This window comes from Equus asinus, chromosome 30, assembly GCF_041296235.1.
Source record: "Equus asinus isolate D_3611 breed Donkey chromosome 30, EquAss-T2T_v2, whole genome shotgun sequence".
In the NCBI taxonomy this organism is placed as follows: Eukaryota; Metazoa; Chordata; class Mammalia; order Perissodactyla; family Equidae; genus Equus; species Equus asinus.
In genome coordinates, this window is record NC_091819.1 from 17,441,304 (window position 1) to 17,454,989 (window position 13,686).

The 13,686-nt window shown below is 37.6% G+C and overlaps 1 protein-coding gene across 1 annotated transcript in view; it reads right to left on the bottom strand.

The window, feature by feature from the left end:
• Nucleotides 1–257: 257 nt before the first annotated feature.
• EPRS1 (glutamyl-prolyl-tRNA synthetase 1) overlaps nucleotides 258–13,686 on the bottom strand; it is a 71,903-nt gene continuing 58,474 nt past the window's right edge. Inside the window, exons 29-32 of the mRNA XM_014840024.3 lie at nucleotides 8,611–8,771; nucleotides 6,442–6,520; nucleotides 721–785; nucleotides 258–619 (exon numbers count right to left, since the gene is read on the bottom strand). Coding sequence (XP_014695510.1) covers nucleotides 469–619; nucleotides 721–785; nucleotides 6,442–6,520; nucleotides 8,611–8,771 — 456 coding nt within the window. The 3' untranslated portion in view covers nucleotides 258–468. The remainder of the gene's footprint in view (nucleotides 620–720; nucleotides 786–6,441; nucleotides 6,521–8,610; nucleotides 8,772–13,686) is intronic.

Here is a 13,686-nt window from a genome sequence, read left to right on the forward strand (position 1 = left end):
TTTTTTGGTCCATTTGTGGTTTTGTTTAATTTTTTAAAGAGAAAGATTTATGGCAATCTTAGATTCAGCAGGAGTTACGGAAAGGAAGTACTTCAACATATGAGACACAAGATCATTGGTGGTTCAAGGTCTGAAACATGAGGGATGCTTAGATTCAGCACAATTCCCTAGGCTTCAGTTACCTTCATCTCTTTGTAGGAAGGTCATTGTAGTAATAATTCAGGTATTTGAGAAACAAAGGAAAGCATAAAACAGTATCAGTTCATGATATTTATTACTGGGGTTGTTCACAGAAAAGTCTTATTCTACTGTTAATTTAGGCATAAGAATAGGTGTTTGTTTCACGTGACCTCTGTTTAGAACTTTTATTTAAAAAATCAAAAAAACAGTCTAGATATATCTGGGAAGATAGTAGTATCAATTTCTTAAAAAGAGAGGAGGGTAGGAGCTGGGGTTTTGTTTTATCCCTTAGTAACTGCGACCAAACAAGGTGTAGAACTTGGCAGGGTTCTTGCCACAGACGCATCTGGCTCCAGGCTGCAGCTCACACAGTGGTTTGAAGGGGATGCAGAGGCTTTTAGCTCCCATGGATGGAGCACCAGGTTCAAGATCTTGATCCCTACAATTAAACACAAATAAGAAGTCCGTTCATTGATGCTGTATATTTCTATACTTTTTCATTGCAATACCTCGCAAGTTCTATCCGCTAATTCTATTCACCTGGCAGTGGTCTTTTTGATCCAGTCTTCACAGTCAATTTCCCCACAGAATGGAATCTGAGCAATCTAATAAGAAAAGGAAAAATATTCAGTATTTGTAACTCCTTCTATTCTATAAAAGGAACACTTGAGGTCTCTATTAAACTTACAAGCAAAGAGGATAGATCCCCCAGCCTTTTTCAGGCCATGGTACCTTTGCGAACCTGCTGGGAACTTGGCTCAGAGGTGCAAGGGATGGGAAAGAATGTTTTTCCACTATCCAAAACTCACATACCATAAAACACCAGGACACAACTGTCAAAGACAGCCTCGTCATATACTTAAATGCCCTAAGATATTGGCTACCACACAGCACCTGAGAGAAAGAACAAAGGGTGAGCTGACCTGCATCCAGACTCCAGTTGCACCTCCCGCCTATGAATCTGAACTACTCCCTGCTCTACTTTGCTAAATGCTCATCAGGAGGCGAGGGGAGGTGACGAAGAGTAAACTAATTTTTAAACTGTTGTTAACACAATTAACGATCAGGCAAACCTCACTTTATGCCTCACTTTTTTTTTTAACATTTTATAAGTGAATCATTTTTAAAGTCCAAGGATATTTGAAAGTCAAAAATCATTTTCTATTGGAAAAAACCACCTCTCAGATTTTCTTTCGTAGATCATATAGAATTACAGGCTGAAACAGGACACCTGGAATTTTATTCTAATTTTGAAATTCACTGCCTATCTGAAAACCTCCAGCACTGACTTTTCTATTGTAAAATGTGGATGTTGGACTAGATGAGAATTAAGATTTCTCTCAGTTGTGAATCCTAAATTTCTCATTGCATGTCTATCTCAAAGTGAGGTTTGTCTATAATAACAATTATGTAATAGTCCTATAAAAAATTCCTGGAGATCAATGTTAGTTTTGGGGAAATCAAAGGTGTGGATAATCTCCATACATCAGAAATGCTAGTTTGGAAACAGCTAGAAAGTTATCCAGCTTCCTCATCAACTTCTGATTCCCAGTCACGCATTCTATGCTCTACCTGAGTCCTTCCTGCAAACCCTTCCTTGCACTTGGGATTTGGTTAAAGGCATTTCAAAAGGTTTCTCTCGTAAAGCGAAAGTAAACAGAGATTAGGAAATTACAAAAAAACAAGGAATTCATCAGGTGAACCTTACTGCAAGGTGAGGAAGCGTTAGTTATCTACATTGCTTATGTTCATTCGGCAAAATGTGTTAGCCTAATTCCCAAAACTGATAAAAATCTAGAGATACGAGCCGAAATAACACACAGTTACTTCCCTGTATTGAAACTTGGTAAATCATTAGCATTTATACAAACAAAAAACATGAAAAAAATGTACATTCATAAACTACTATTTAAAATTCATGACAAAGACAGAATAGAGGAAAAACTTTAATCACTGTCTCTAATTATGCAATGATAAAAATATTAAGACAATTACAAAGAATGACTTTGGGTAATAAATTTGGTTGCTTAGGAAATTTTACTTTTATTAACTCCCAACACTTATGGCTATAGTTTTTATAACTTTAACAACTTTTACAGTAAACAATCTTTTCTTTTTCTCTAAAAAAACTGACAAAGCCTTGAGAAGGCATTTTTAAAACAGTAATTTTTAAAATTTTAAATGTTAAACGGTGTAGCATGAGAACAAATTCAACTAAAGTTATTATTAAATGTACGTGAACTCATGTTAATTTTGAAAAAAATGTTAATTTTGTAAAGTATGTTTTACTTCTTTCTAGCTTCAAAGTAAAGCTAAGACCTGAAATTTCTGAGTATTTATGCATGAATTCATTAATATGAAAGGACAGTATGCATTTTTAGGCTATTTATTCAGCCATGGGAAAGATTTTTAACTTGTTACTTTTTTTTATTTCTATATCTGTGTTTTAAAAACACAATCTTTTGCAATATATAATATCTTGAATTCTGTAGCAGAAAATGTTGATGAGAAATATCAATACTCAAAAATCATAGTGACTAACAAATTAGTAATGTATGTCAACAGTAAAAAGTATATATTATATATAAATAACATTTACTTTTCATTTAATTAAGATCATCCCCATTGAAAAATCTACTAAAATCAAGTCACATAAATCAGACATAAAACACTTTTTTTTCATTTATACCAATAAGGGAGAGTAAAAAAAAAAAAAAAAAATCAAACTTTCACCTACATTCAAGTTCCAAAGATCTTTTCCTCCTTCTCCTCTCCTAGTAAATACAATTTTATTTACAACAGCCTCAAAGGTTACTTGATGGTCAGTCAACACATTTAAGCTGACCAACATGAGGTGTGACAGGGGATGGAACTAACTACTCAACACAAGAAACAAAATTTGCTTTGGTGTCTACGTGTTCTTTGGACATAGAACTAAAATACTACATTCTGCTTTAGAAGAGAGGTTGAAATCTCTCCAGTATCTTATCTAATATTAGAATAAACAATACGATTCCATTAGTATCTGCTGAGATTCATTTCTTTGAAAGCAATGGATTAACTAACAGCTACTCTGTTGATTTATTAACTCTTATGCAGTCTTTAATAGACTGTACTGCAAAAGTGACTACCATATTTCTATAATAAAGGAAATTTTAAAATTCAGTAATTAATGGGACAAAAATTAAATAATCATAAATAAATTACAGTGAAAGGAAAATAATACACTGCATCAGATGACTCTCTCTTCTCTAGCTTTCTATTAGCAGCACATAGTTTGAATCAAGTGACAAACATGGAAAGCAGAAAGGCTGAAGATTACAACGGCAATAAATCAAGAATAATAAAAGGCTAAATACTGAAGAATTATGGATCTGAAGGGGACCTTGAGATTATCTACTTTGTACTCATTTTGCAGATTAATAAACTGAGAGCCAGAGAGATTAACATTTTTCCAGCTCATGCAATAAGAGATATAATAAGAGGTTATAACCACAACCAATTAAAACTTTGCCTTATACTCTCAGCATGAATTTAAAAAGAAGAAAAAGAAGAAAGATACAGCAAAAAGTACATTAAACAGAGTCAGAAGAAAGACCTAAATTCTAGTACCAAGCCTGCTTCTCTATAACTTGGAGTAATTCATTTAGACTTTGGGCCATGGTTTTCTCATTTATAACCTGGGGACACAGGACTGATTGTATAATCAAACATGTACACCAGAATACTAAAGTTCACAGGTGATTCACTCCAGTGATTAATAATTTTGCAAGTCAGGACCTCTTATCAAAATTAAAAGTTTCCACTATTAACATCTGTATACGCACAACACATAAAGCTGATAAAATCTTAAGAGCCATTAACCACCTAATCAGAAAAACCTATGTAGTTCTTTTATTGAGTTTATGATAGTTTACAATCTTGTGAAATATCAGTTGTATATTATTGTTTGTCAGTCATATTGTAGGTGCACCCCTTCACCCTTCGTGCCCACCCCCCCCCCCCCGGTTGCCACTCATCTATTCTTTTGTCTATATGTTTAAATTCCACCTATGAGTGGAGTCATACAGGTTGTCCTTCTCTATCTGGCTTATTTCACTTAACATAATACCCTCAAGGTCCACCCATGTTGTTGTGAATGGGATGATTTTGTTCTTTTTTATGGCTAAGTAATATTCCATTGTGTGTGTGTGTGTGTGTACACACACACACACACACACCGTATCTTCTTTATCCAGTCATCAGTTGATGGGCACTTAGGTTGCTTCCACATCTCAGCTATTGTAAATAATGCTGCAGTGAACATAGGGGTGCATGGGACTTTTGGAATTGCTGACTTCAAGTTCTTTGGCTAGATACCCAGTAGTGGGATGGCTAGGTCATATGGTATTTCTATTTTTAATTTTTTGAGAAATCTCTATACTGTTTTCCATAGTGGCTACACCAGTTTGCACTCCCACCAGCAGTGTATGAGGGATCCTTTTTCTCCACAATCTCTCCAACACTTTACTTTTTGTTTTGGTTATTTTTGCCATTCTAATGGGTGTAAGGTGATATCTTAGTGTAGTTTTGATTTGCATTTCCCTGATGATCAGTGATGATGAACATCTTTTCATGTGCCTATTGGCCATCCACATATCTTCTTTGGAGAAATGTCTGTTCATGTCCTCTGCCCATTTTTTGATTGGGTTGTTTGATTTTTTGTTGTTGAGTTGTGTGAGTCCTTTATACATTATGGAGATTAACCCTTTGTCAAATATATGACTTGCAAATATTTTTTCCCAGTTAGTGGGTTGTTTTTTTATTTCAATCCTGTTTTCCCTTGCCTTGAAGAAGCTCTTTAGTGTGATGAGGTCCCATTTGTTTATTCTTTCTATTGTTTCCCTTCTCTGAGAAGACATGGTGTCTGAAAAGATCCTTTTGATACTGATGTCAAAGAGTGTACTGCCTACATTTTCCTCTAGAAGCCTTATGGTTTCAGGTCTTACCTTTAGGTCTTTGATCCATTTAGAGTTTATTTTTGTAAATGGTGAAAAAGAATGGTTTTCATTCTTTTACATGCGGCTTTCCAGTTTTCCTAGCACCATTTGTTGAAAAGACTTTCTTTTCTCCATTGTATGCCCTTAGCTCCTTTGTCAAAGATTAGCTCCCTAGATGTGTCATTTTATTTCTGGGCTTTCAATTCTGTTCCATTGATCTGTGCACCTGTTTTTGTACCAGTACCATGCTGTTTTGATTACTGTAGCTTTGTATTATGTTTTGAAGTCAGGGATTGTGATGCGTCCACCTTTGTTCTTTTTTCTCAGGATTTCTTTAGCAATTCGGGGTCTTTTGTTGCTCCAATCAATGTCATTGGGATTCTAATTGGGATAGCGTTGAATCTGTAGATTGCTTTAGGTAGTATGGACATTTTAACTATGTTTACTCTTCCAATCCATGTACATGGAATGTCTTCCCATCTCTTATGTCCTCATCCATTTCTTTCAGGAAAGCCATGTAGTTTTCATTGTATAGGTCCTTCACCTCCTTAGTTAAATTCACCCTGAGGTATTTTATTCTTTTTGTTGTAATTGTGAATGGTATTGTGTTCCTGAGTTCTTTTTCTGTTAGTTCGTTATTAGAGTACAGAAATGCTACTAATTTATGTAAGTTGATTTCATATCCTGCAACTTTGCTGTAGTTGTTGATTATTTCTAAAAGTTTTCCAATGGAGAAAAACCTACGTAGTTTTAAGGAGCCAGAACTACCCACTCATTCTGAAAAACAGGTTTATACATGAGCAATACTTTCCCCCTTATTATTCAGAAAGTTCAACCAATTAACATTTGGGTTAGTATATATGGTCAGAGAATTGAAAGAAATGGACTTTTAACCTTATTTTAGGAATCTGCACATTACATTTCTAAAGCTAAACAACGCTTACTTAAGGAACTTATGTGGAGCTGTAAAAAACAAAATGAAAATTTCCAATAATGAAAACACTAGGGGTCATACAGAATGAATGTTGTTTTGCCAGCTTATCAGGCATGAGAAAGCTTTTACATAATTAGTTCACAGTGTTATCCAAAAGTGATATAACGTTCTAATGCTCAAGGAAAGCCAGTGGGGGAAAAAAAAAAGAGTAGAGAATGCTGAGCCATATATAATCCTTCTGTGAGACTGGCCTTGAAAAGGGGATTAATACAGGCATAAGCTCAATGAGTCTTAAAATGCCATTTATTGAAATATTTTTATATTCAAAACTTCTCAGAAGTCTCTTACCTTTCCAGAATCTAACACCTTCTGAAAGTCTTCCATCGTATTAGCCACAACCATATGAGTCTTAAGGTCTTCAGAAGCCCTGTCAAAAAATAATTTAAAAATACATATTTTTTCTTACTAATACGACAAAGTTTTAAAAAAATATATGTATAATTTAACGAAAAAACAAACTGGAAGTGAGAAGAACTCAATTTGAATTTCGGCTTTGTCGCTAGCAGCAACGTTCAGTGCGTCTGAGTTAACTATTCATTGCGTTACCGTGAACACTACACGAGTGGGGACTTTGCCAAGCACACAACAGGGAATCACGACTTTTTTTATTGCTGTTAAACCTCTGTTCACCAACATTCCATTCCTGGCCACACCACTTACTACCTATGAGAGTCTGGGTTATTTTTAAACCACTCTGGTCTTAGTTTTCCCTTCCACAAAACTGGAAAAATACTTAAGTTTAATTACCATGTAAGATTGCTGTGAGAATCAAACACAATGGCATGAAAATGCTTTGAAAATAAAAAACACAAATATACATTATTCGAGCTATTTTCATAAACCATGTAATTCTTTTGTAAGAACCTCAGGTTTTAGAAATGGAAATAAATATTATCCTCTTCCACATTCAAAGTCACACACTACAGAAGGCCCACTCACGGGTGGTGACCAAGAAAGAGAAGGCGTATTTTTCTTTTCTGAATCTCAGGGCTAAGACCATGTTAACTCTGTGCCAACAACCTCTAGCTCCCCACCAAATCTGTTGCCCCTTCTTTGACCTTTTCATAGTGAGATGAGCCCATGTGACTAAGTTACAGCCAATGAGATCCAGAGAAAGGAATACACCGCTTACCAAGCTTACGCCTTAAGGTGGGAAAAAGTCGCACCCTTATGCAATTTACATTAACAAATTTACTTAACAAAAACATCAACACAAAAGCTGCTTTTCAGCCACTAAAGCAGTGGTTTTCTAAGCACAAGTGAGCATGTGAATCACAAAGACAGCATTTTAACACCACCAATAACCAGAACTATCTTAAAACTAATGTCAGAGCCTCCAGGTATGAGGCACAGGCATGTGTCTGTTCCCAAAGTTCTGAACTGACTCTGAAGAGAACCCGTGGAAGAAAAAAACCACTGCACTATTTGAATGGCAGCAATAAGGAGAGGTAGCTTTCTAACCTTTCATCTCTGACAGTATTACCTGTTCTGAGTTCAGAAGAACTTCAAATGCATTATCCTTGCGGTAACCCCTTACTACTAGGTAATTTATTACTATCTATGTATATAGATATAGTAGTATATATCTATACTACTAACTACTATCGTAATTTATTACGATACCCATTTTAGGGCAAGCAAGGCAAGAGCAGCAAAACAACTTGCCTAAATACACATAAGAAGCACCAAAGCCAAGGCTAAAACTAGTTCACCCCTCAAATGGAAGACTTATTGAAGCCAAATATGATTTAGGCACAAGGTATTAGAAGATAAATGAATAAATAAAATGCAGGCACTACCCTCCCCCAAATGGAGCCTCCATCCCCAGTGGCAGTGGGCCTTCCTCTCTGCTTCAGTTGTATCAGAAAAAAAAATAAGGCATCACACATGTGCCACCAATCTTCTAGCACCTGTCTTAACATCTGTGATGCTAAAAGACCATTCTCCAAAGGTCAGGGCAGCCCTGAGGCACCTCCTCACCCTCAGCCAGTCCGGAGGTTCCTGCCCTTGGCTGCACACCATAATCACCTGGGGAGCTTTAATACTGTTGGTGCCAGGCCCACTCTAGACCAATTAAATTAACATCTCCGGGGAGGGCCCAGGCACCAGTATCTTTTTTTAAAGCTTCCCAGGTATAGCTAATGTGTATCCAACAGGTGAGAATCAAGGCCTTAATCCTTCAAATTTGTATGTCATAAAAGGCTGGATCTAAAATTAACCCAAATTAATCTATGGGACAGACAGTCCATCACCGCAAACCTAGTAAGGAGCAGAAAGCACTTAGAAAAATAAGAATACAAGTCAAAAACACAAAGAGAAAGGCAAATTAAGAACCATGCGAGTTCAGAGGGAAAGATTACTTCCAGTTGGGGCAATCAACGAATCCCTCAGTAGAGATCTCAAACTTTGTGAGTAGGATTTGAAGATGAGAGACACAAGCAATTCAAAGGAACTAACTTTGTAAAAAGGTTAACATGGATGTCTTCCAGAATAGCTTGAAGTTTAGTCTCAGCCTCATTTTCAGCAACTGTCAGCTTTTCTCCTGTATCCCGTCTGACAGCTACAAACTGACAGCTCTTCATATCACGTGGCCCAACTTCAAGTCTAATTGGAACTCCCTAGACAACAAAAAAGGCAGTTAAAAAATGATACACGCATGTCTCCAATTGAATATATACTTGTTTCATGGCTTTATCCGCTATAAAAATCCAAAAGACAAAGGCATAAGCAAACAATAAAAAAAGCAGGTAATATTCCTGAGATATTACAAAAACCTATTCCAATAAAAAGGCATAAAGCTAAGAAAAAAATGTACGGCCCAAGTCGTTCTAAGAAAGCACTTAATGGAGAATCATGAGGGGAGTTGTCTAGATCCGACTTCCTAACTTTTCTCACATAATAGAACATTTAGAAAATCACGTGTATGTTACAAGGGGCTAAACAGACAAGGCTTCTTGAAGCTAAAGCCACCCCCGGCCACCGGTCAGTACCTTGGCTCATCCTTGACTCATGCATGGCACAGCTGGGTGCTTTGGTTGGGAAGCCCTAGCTCTGGGTCCTTGGAAAGCATCAGAATCTCTGAAGGGCTTATTGCAGCACAAACGGATGAGCTCCACCCTCTGCGTTTCTTATTACCGTAGGTCCGGAGATGGTGCCTGAGAATTTATGTTTCTACCAAGTTCTCAAACGATGCTGAGACTGCTGGTCGCAGGACTGCACTTTGGGAACCACTCTCCTATACCCTCTGGTTTTTACAAAGGGGCTTGAGGACTACATGTAAGTGCACGCGGGTGACTGTTTGATCCCAGTGAATGCATATACTGAGTCTGCTCTGTGAGAGGACTAAGGCTGAGAGAGACCTCATTTTTGGGGCCTGGAACCTTACATGATAAACAGTAGGTTTTTAACATTTTATTTTTGATGGAATAATCCTCTAAAATTAATCTGAGGTTTTCAAATTTAAGTTAGGAGTCTCTACATAGGGTTCAGCTGATCAGTGGTTCCCCAAATCAAAGCCACAGAAAAATTTTTAAATGTTACTCTAGAAAAAACGACTTGCCCTTTAGAGAAGATTTATTTTATAAAATAAGGAGCACTATGGAACAAATTGTTCTATGTTAAACAGTACATTATTTTATTGTTTTCCTTTATTCATCCAATGTACACATATGTCAGAAAGTGCTAAGTGCAACGAGATTTAGAAGATGACTAAGAAAGAGAACCTGTCTTCAAGAGCTTCATGTTTTGCAGGGTAAATAAGGCATGCATACAAATAGTAAAAATCAGTACAGAACCTAAGAAGTGGGAGACTAACCTCAACTGGAAGAGAGAACAAAAGTTACTGGAGATGGCAAAAATTAATGAGTAAATTCATGAAAATTGAAGAACATCCTATAAAATAACTGATCTATATTACAAAAATGTCAATGTCATGAATGACCAAAAAGGCTGAGGAACTACTCCTGATTAAAGGAAACTAAAAAGACATGACAACTAAATGCAACAGGACTGGATTTTGTGCTGGAAAAGGAGAGAGCCGTGGCAGCCCAGAGCAGAGTGTCAAAGCCTGAGGTGGGCATCTTCATGTGAGAACAGCCTGGCATGGAGTGAGAGCCCACGGGATGAGGAGGGCATTCACGCAGGGGGCTGGGGGCCAGGGGCAATGAGAGATTGGTTGTATACAGAGGCATTGGCCAAATAAATAAACACAGGAAGGAGAATCGGAGCTAGGTTTTTCACTGTCAGAAAAGGGAATTAAAATATGGAAAGAGAGAGTGAAAACTATGTTTTTGATTGGAAACAAAGGTATTAATGTGAACTCATGGTTATCAAATTACATAGACAGATATGGAAATACAGATGTAAACGTGTGTGAGTATATGCGTGTATCGACGAATACACATACTCCATAGCTCCATCTACTGAGAAGGCTTGGAAGCAGTGATGGCTCAAAAGAGATGAGCACACTCAGCACTAAATACCATTCTCCACTAAGAAGAACCAGGGCTTCTTAGAGATACGGCTAATTCCAGGGCTGGGGCAGAGAAAGCAGAAGATAAGCACTACAACATCTTGTTGTGCCACTAGGCAAGGAAGTGGTTGAAGAACACAAAAGTCAGCTTTAGGGGATCCTACCAGTCATACCAAAGACACCCTAAGCATCAAAATAAATAATGATAGTAACAGATCAGAACCTACTGAATAGTATCAGAAACCATGGCTCCATAAAAATATTCATTAATTATGGGGTCGACCCGATGGCATAGTAGTTAAGTTCACGCACTCCACTTTGGCGGCCCAGGGTTCAGGGGTTCAGATCTGGGGCATGGACCTACACACCGCTCATCAAGCCAGGCTGAGGCAGCATCCCACACACAAAACAGAGGAAGACTGGCACAGATGTTAGCTCAGCAACAATCTTCCTCAAGCAAAAAGAGGAAGATTGGTAAAAGACGTTAGCTCAGGGCCAATCTTCCTTACAAAAAAAAGAATTTAATTAATTAAAAAGCTAATGAGAGGGGCCGGTCCAGTGGCGCAGTGGTTAAGTTCAGACGTTCTGCTTCAGCGGCCTGGGGTTCGCCAGTTCAGATCCCGGGTACAGACATGGCACTGCTTGAAAGCCATGCTGGTAGTCATCCCACATACAAATTGGAGAAAGATGGGCACAGATGTTAGCTCAGGGCCAGTCTTCCTCAGCAAAAAGGAAGAGGACTGGCACCAGATGTTAGCTCAGGGCTAATCTTCCTCAAAAAAAAAAAAAAAAGGCTAATGAGAAACATGCTGTGTTAAGATCATGACAATCAAAGAAAAACTGAGGAAATATTCCAGACTTAAAGAGAATAACAGGGGCCGGCCCTGTGGCTGAGTGGTTAAGTTCGTGCGCTCCTCTTCTGCGGCCCAGGGTTTGCCAGTTCAGATCCTGGGCACGGAGACAGCACCGTTTGTCAGGCCATGCTGAGGTGGCGTCCCACATGCCACAACTAGAAGGACCCACAACTAAAATATACATACAACTATGTACTGGGGGCATTTGGGGAGAAAAAGCATAAAAAAAAAGAAGATTGGCAAGAGTTGTTAGCGCAGGTGCCAATATTAAAAAAAAAAAGAGAATACCAATTATATGTAACAAATAATTCTAAACTATGATCCTTCTGCTACGAAGGACACTAGCAGGACAACTCACAAAACCTGAATGGGTTCTAGAATTAGAGGGTAGTAATGTCCCAGTGTTAACATCCTGATCTTGTTGGCTGTATTGTGATTATGTAGGAGAAGACATTTGTAGAGTGATGGGGCATCAGGCCAGTAACTTATTTTCAAATGGTTCAGGAAAAAAGTTAATTTTTTGTACTGTACATGTGTTACTGTAAATTTGTGATTGTTTCACAATAAAAAAGTTCTACAACTCAAGCGGAAGACATAGCACAAAGTAAAGACAGAGAGGTGGAAAAATAAAGTGAGAAGAAAAAGAGAAGGGGATGTATGAACAGGGATAACAAAAATAGAAGTTGTGAATATTATCTCAGGCCAAATCATAGAGGAGGCATATATTTTGTTGACAATCTTCTCTAAGTACATAACTAGTTATTAATCTACTTATAAAGGACTCCTGTTTTTATTCATTTTTTTAACAGCAACACAAAATCATCTTAATCATCCAACATAGTAAAAAGAAAAGCAGTTAATTCACTCATATTATTTTCCCCTTTCTATTTTCATAATATATAAAGAGGTATTAAAGAAGTTATGGGAGTTGCTGGGTTCTGGTCTGGCAACCAAACCATATACCTCATTTACTAATGTGAGTGAGTCTCACAATAGGTACATACATCACAGACACAGAGACAGACAGACACCACTTTACAAAGTTAGTCACTATCAAATGAATATAAATCTAGATCTCCCAAAATTTTTTCTTTCCTCAAGAATTTTTGGACTAAATGGAACTAAAATGGCATTAAAGAGTACTATCAAGGGGCTGGCCCAGTGGCATAGTGGTTAAGTTTGTGTGCTCTGCTTCGGTGGCCTGGGGTTCGCAGGCTCAGATCTTGGGCGCAGACCCAGCACTGCTTGTTAAGCCACACTGTGGCGGCATCCCACATACAAAATAGAGGAAGATTGGCACAGACGTTAGCTCAGGGCCAATCTTCCTCACACACACACACAAAAAAAAGTACAATCAATACTTTTAATACTTTTCACTAGCCAGTGAACTCTCTTAATGTTCTTTAATTCTGGACATCAAGTTTAGAACCGAGGTGCTTTGTTTTCTTTCCTGAGAACTGGAGACAAGGAAGTTGTAGCAGAATCAACTCATACTAAGATATCCCCCCCACACAGATAGGTCGCCAGGGTATTAAAAAGAAGAATGACAGAGACAAAGGCAAGTCAGTCCTGGGAAGAGGAGCGAGATAAAAGAGGAAGGGGAAGAGGAAGGACATAGAAGTGAAGTATAGACAGCTTCTTTTTTTCCCTTTCAATCTAGCTAATAGTAAGGAATTAAGTCTCTTCTTTAACATTTGGTACCTCAGGCAAGTACAAACAGGTTTAGACAAGCTGCTACTAGAATCACCCAATCGGTATTACTATGCAAAAGAAATTGCAGTTAAAGGGAAATGACACAGAGGAAATATTCATCTTTAACGTCCTCATTGAAGGTAGAAGAGTACGTGGAAAAAGTATACTACATAAAAAGGGAACAATATCAGTATAATTACTATTCTTCAGCACAGGAGATTTATCTTAGGGGCCATTTCAAACAAATAAAGGGATAAATATTAGCAACTTTGGGAACCCTACATGTAGTGATACTGAATAATCCCAATACTGCTGAGCTTCCATACTTGAAAGCTTAGAGCTGCAACCTCACTACGTCTTCTCATCCATTTCCTGTAATGTGAGTTTATAAATTCTTGACTCCTAATTGCTAGATCTAATAAGATCCCCTGTTTAAGTGTAAGAAAAAAGTTAAATCCCATAAGTCTGAAAAATGGAATTAAAAATATAGGTCATCTATTGATGATAATGTGCAAT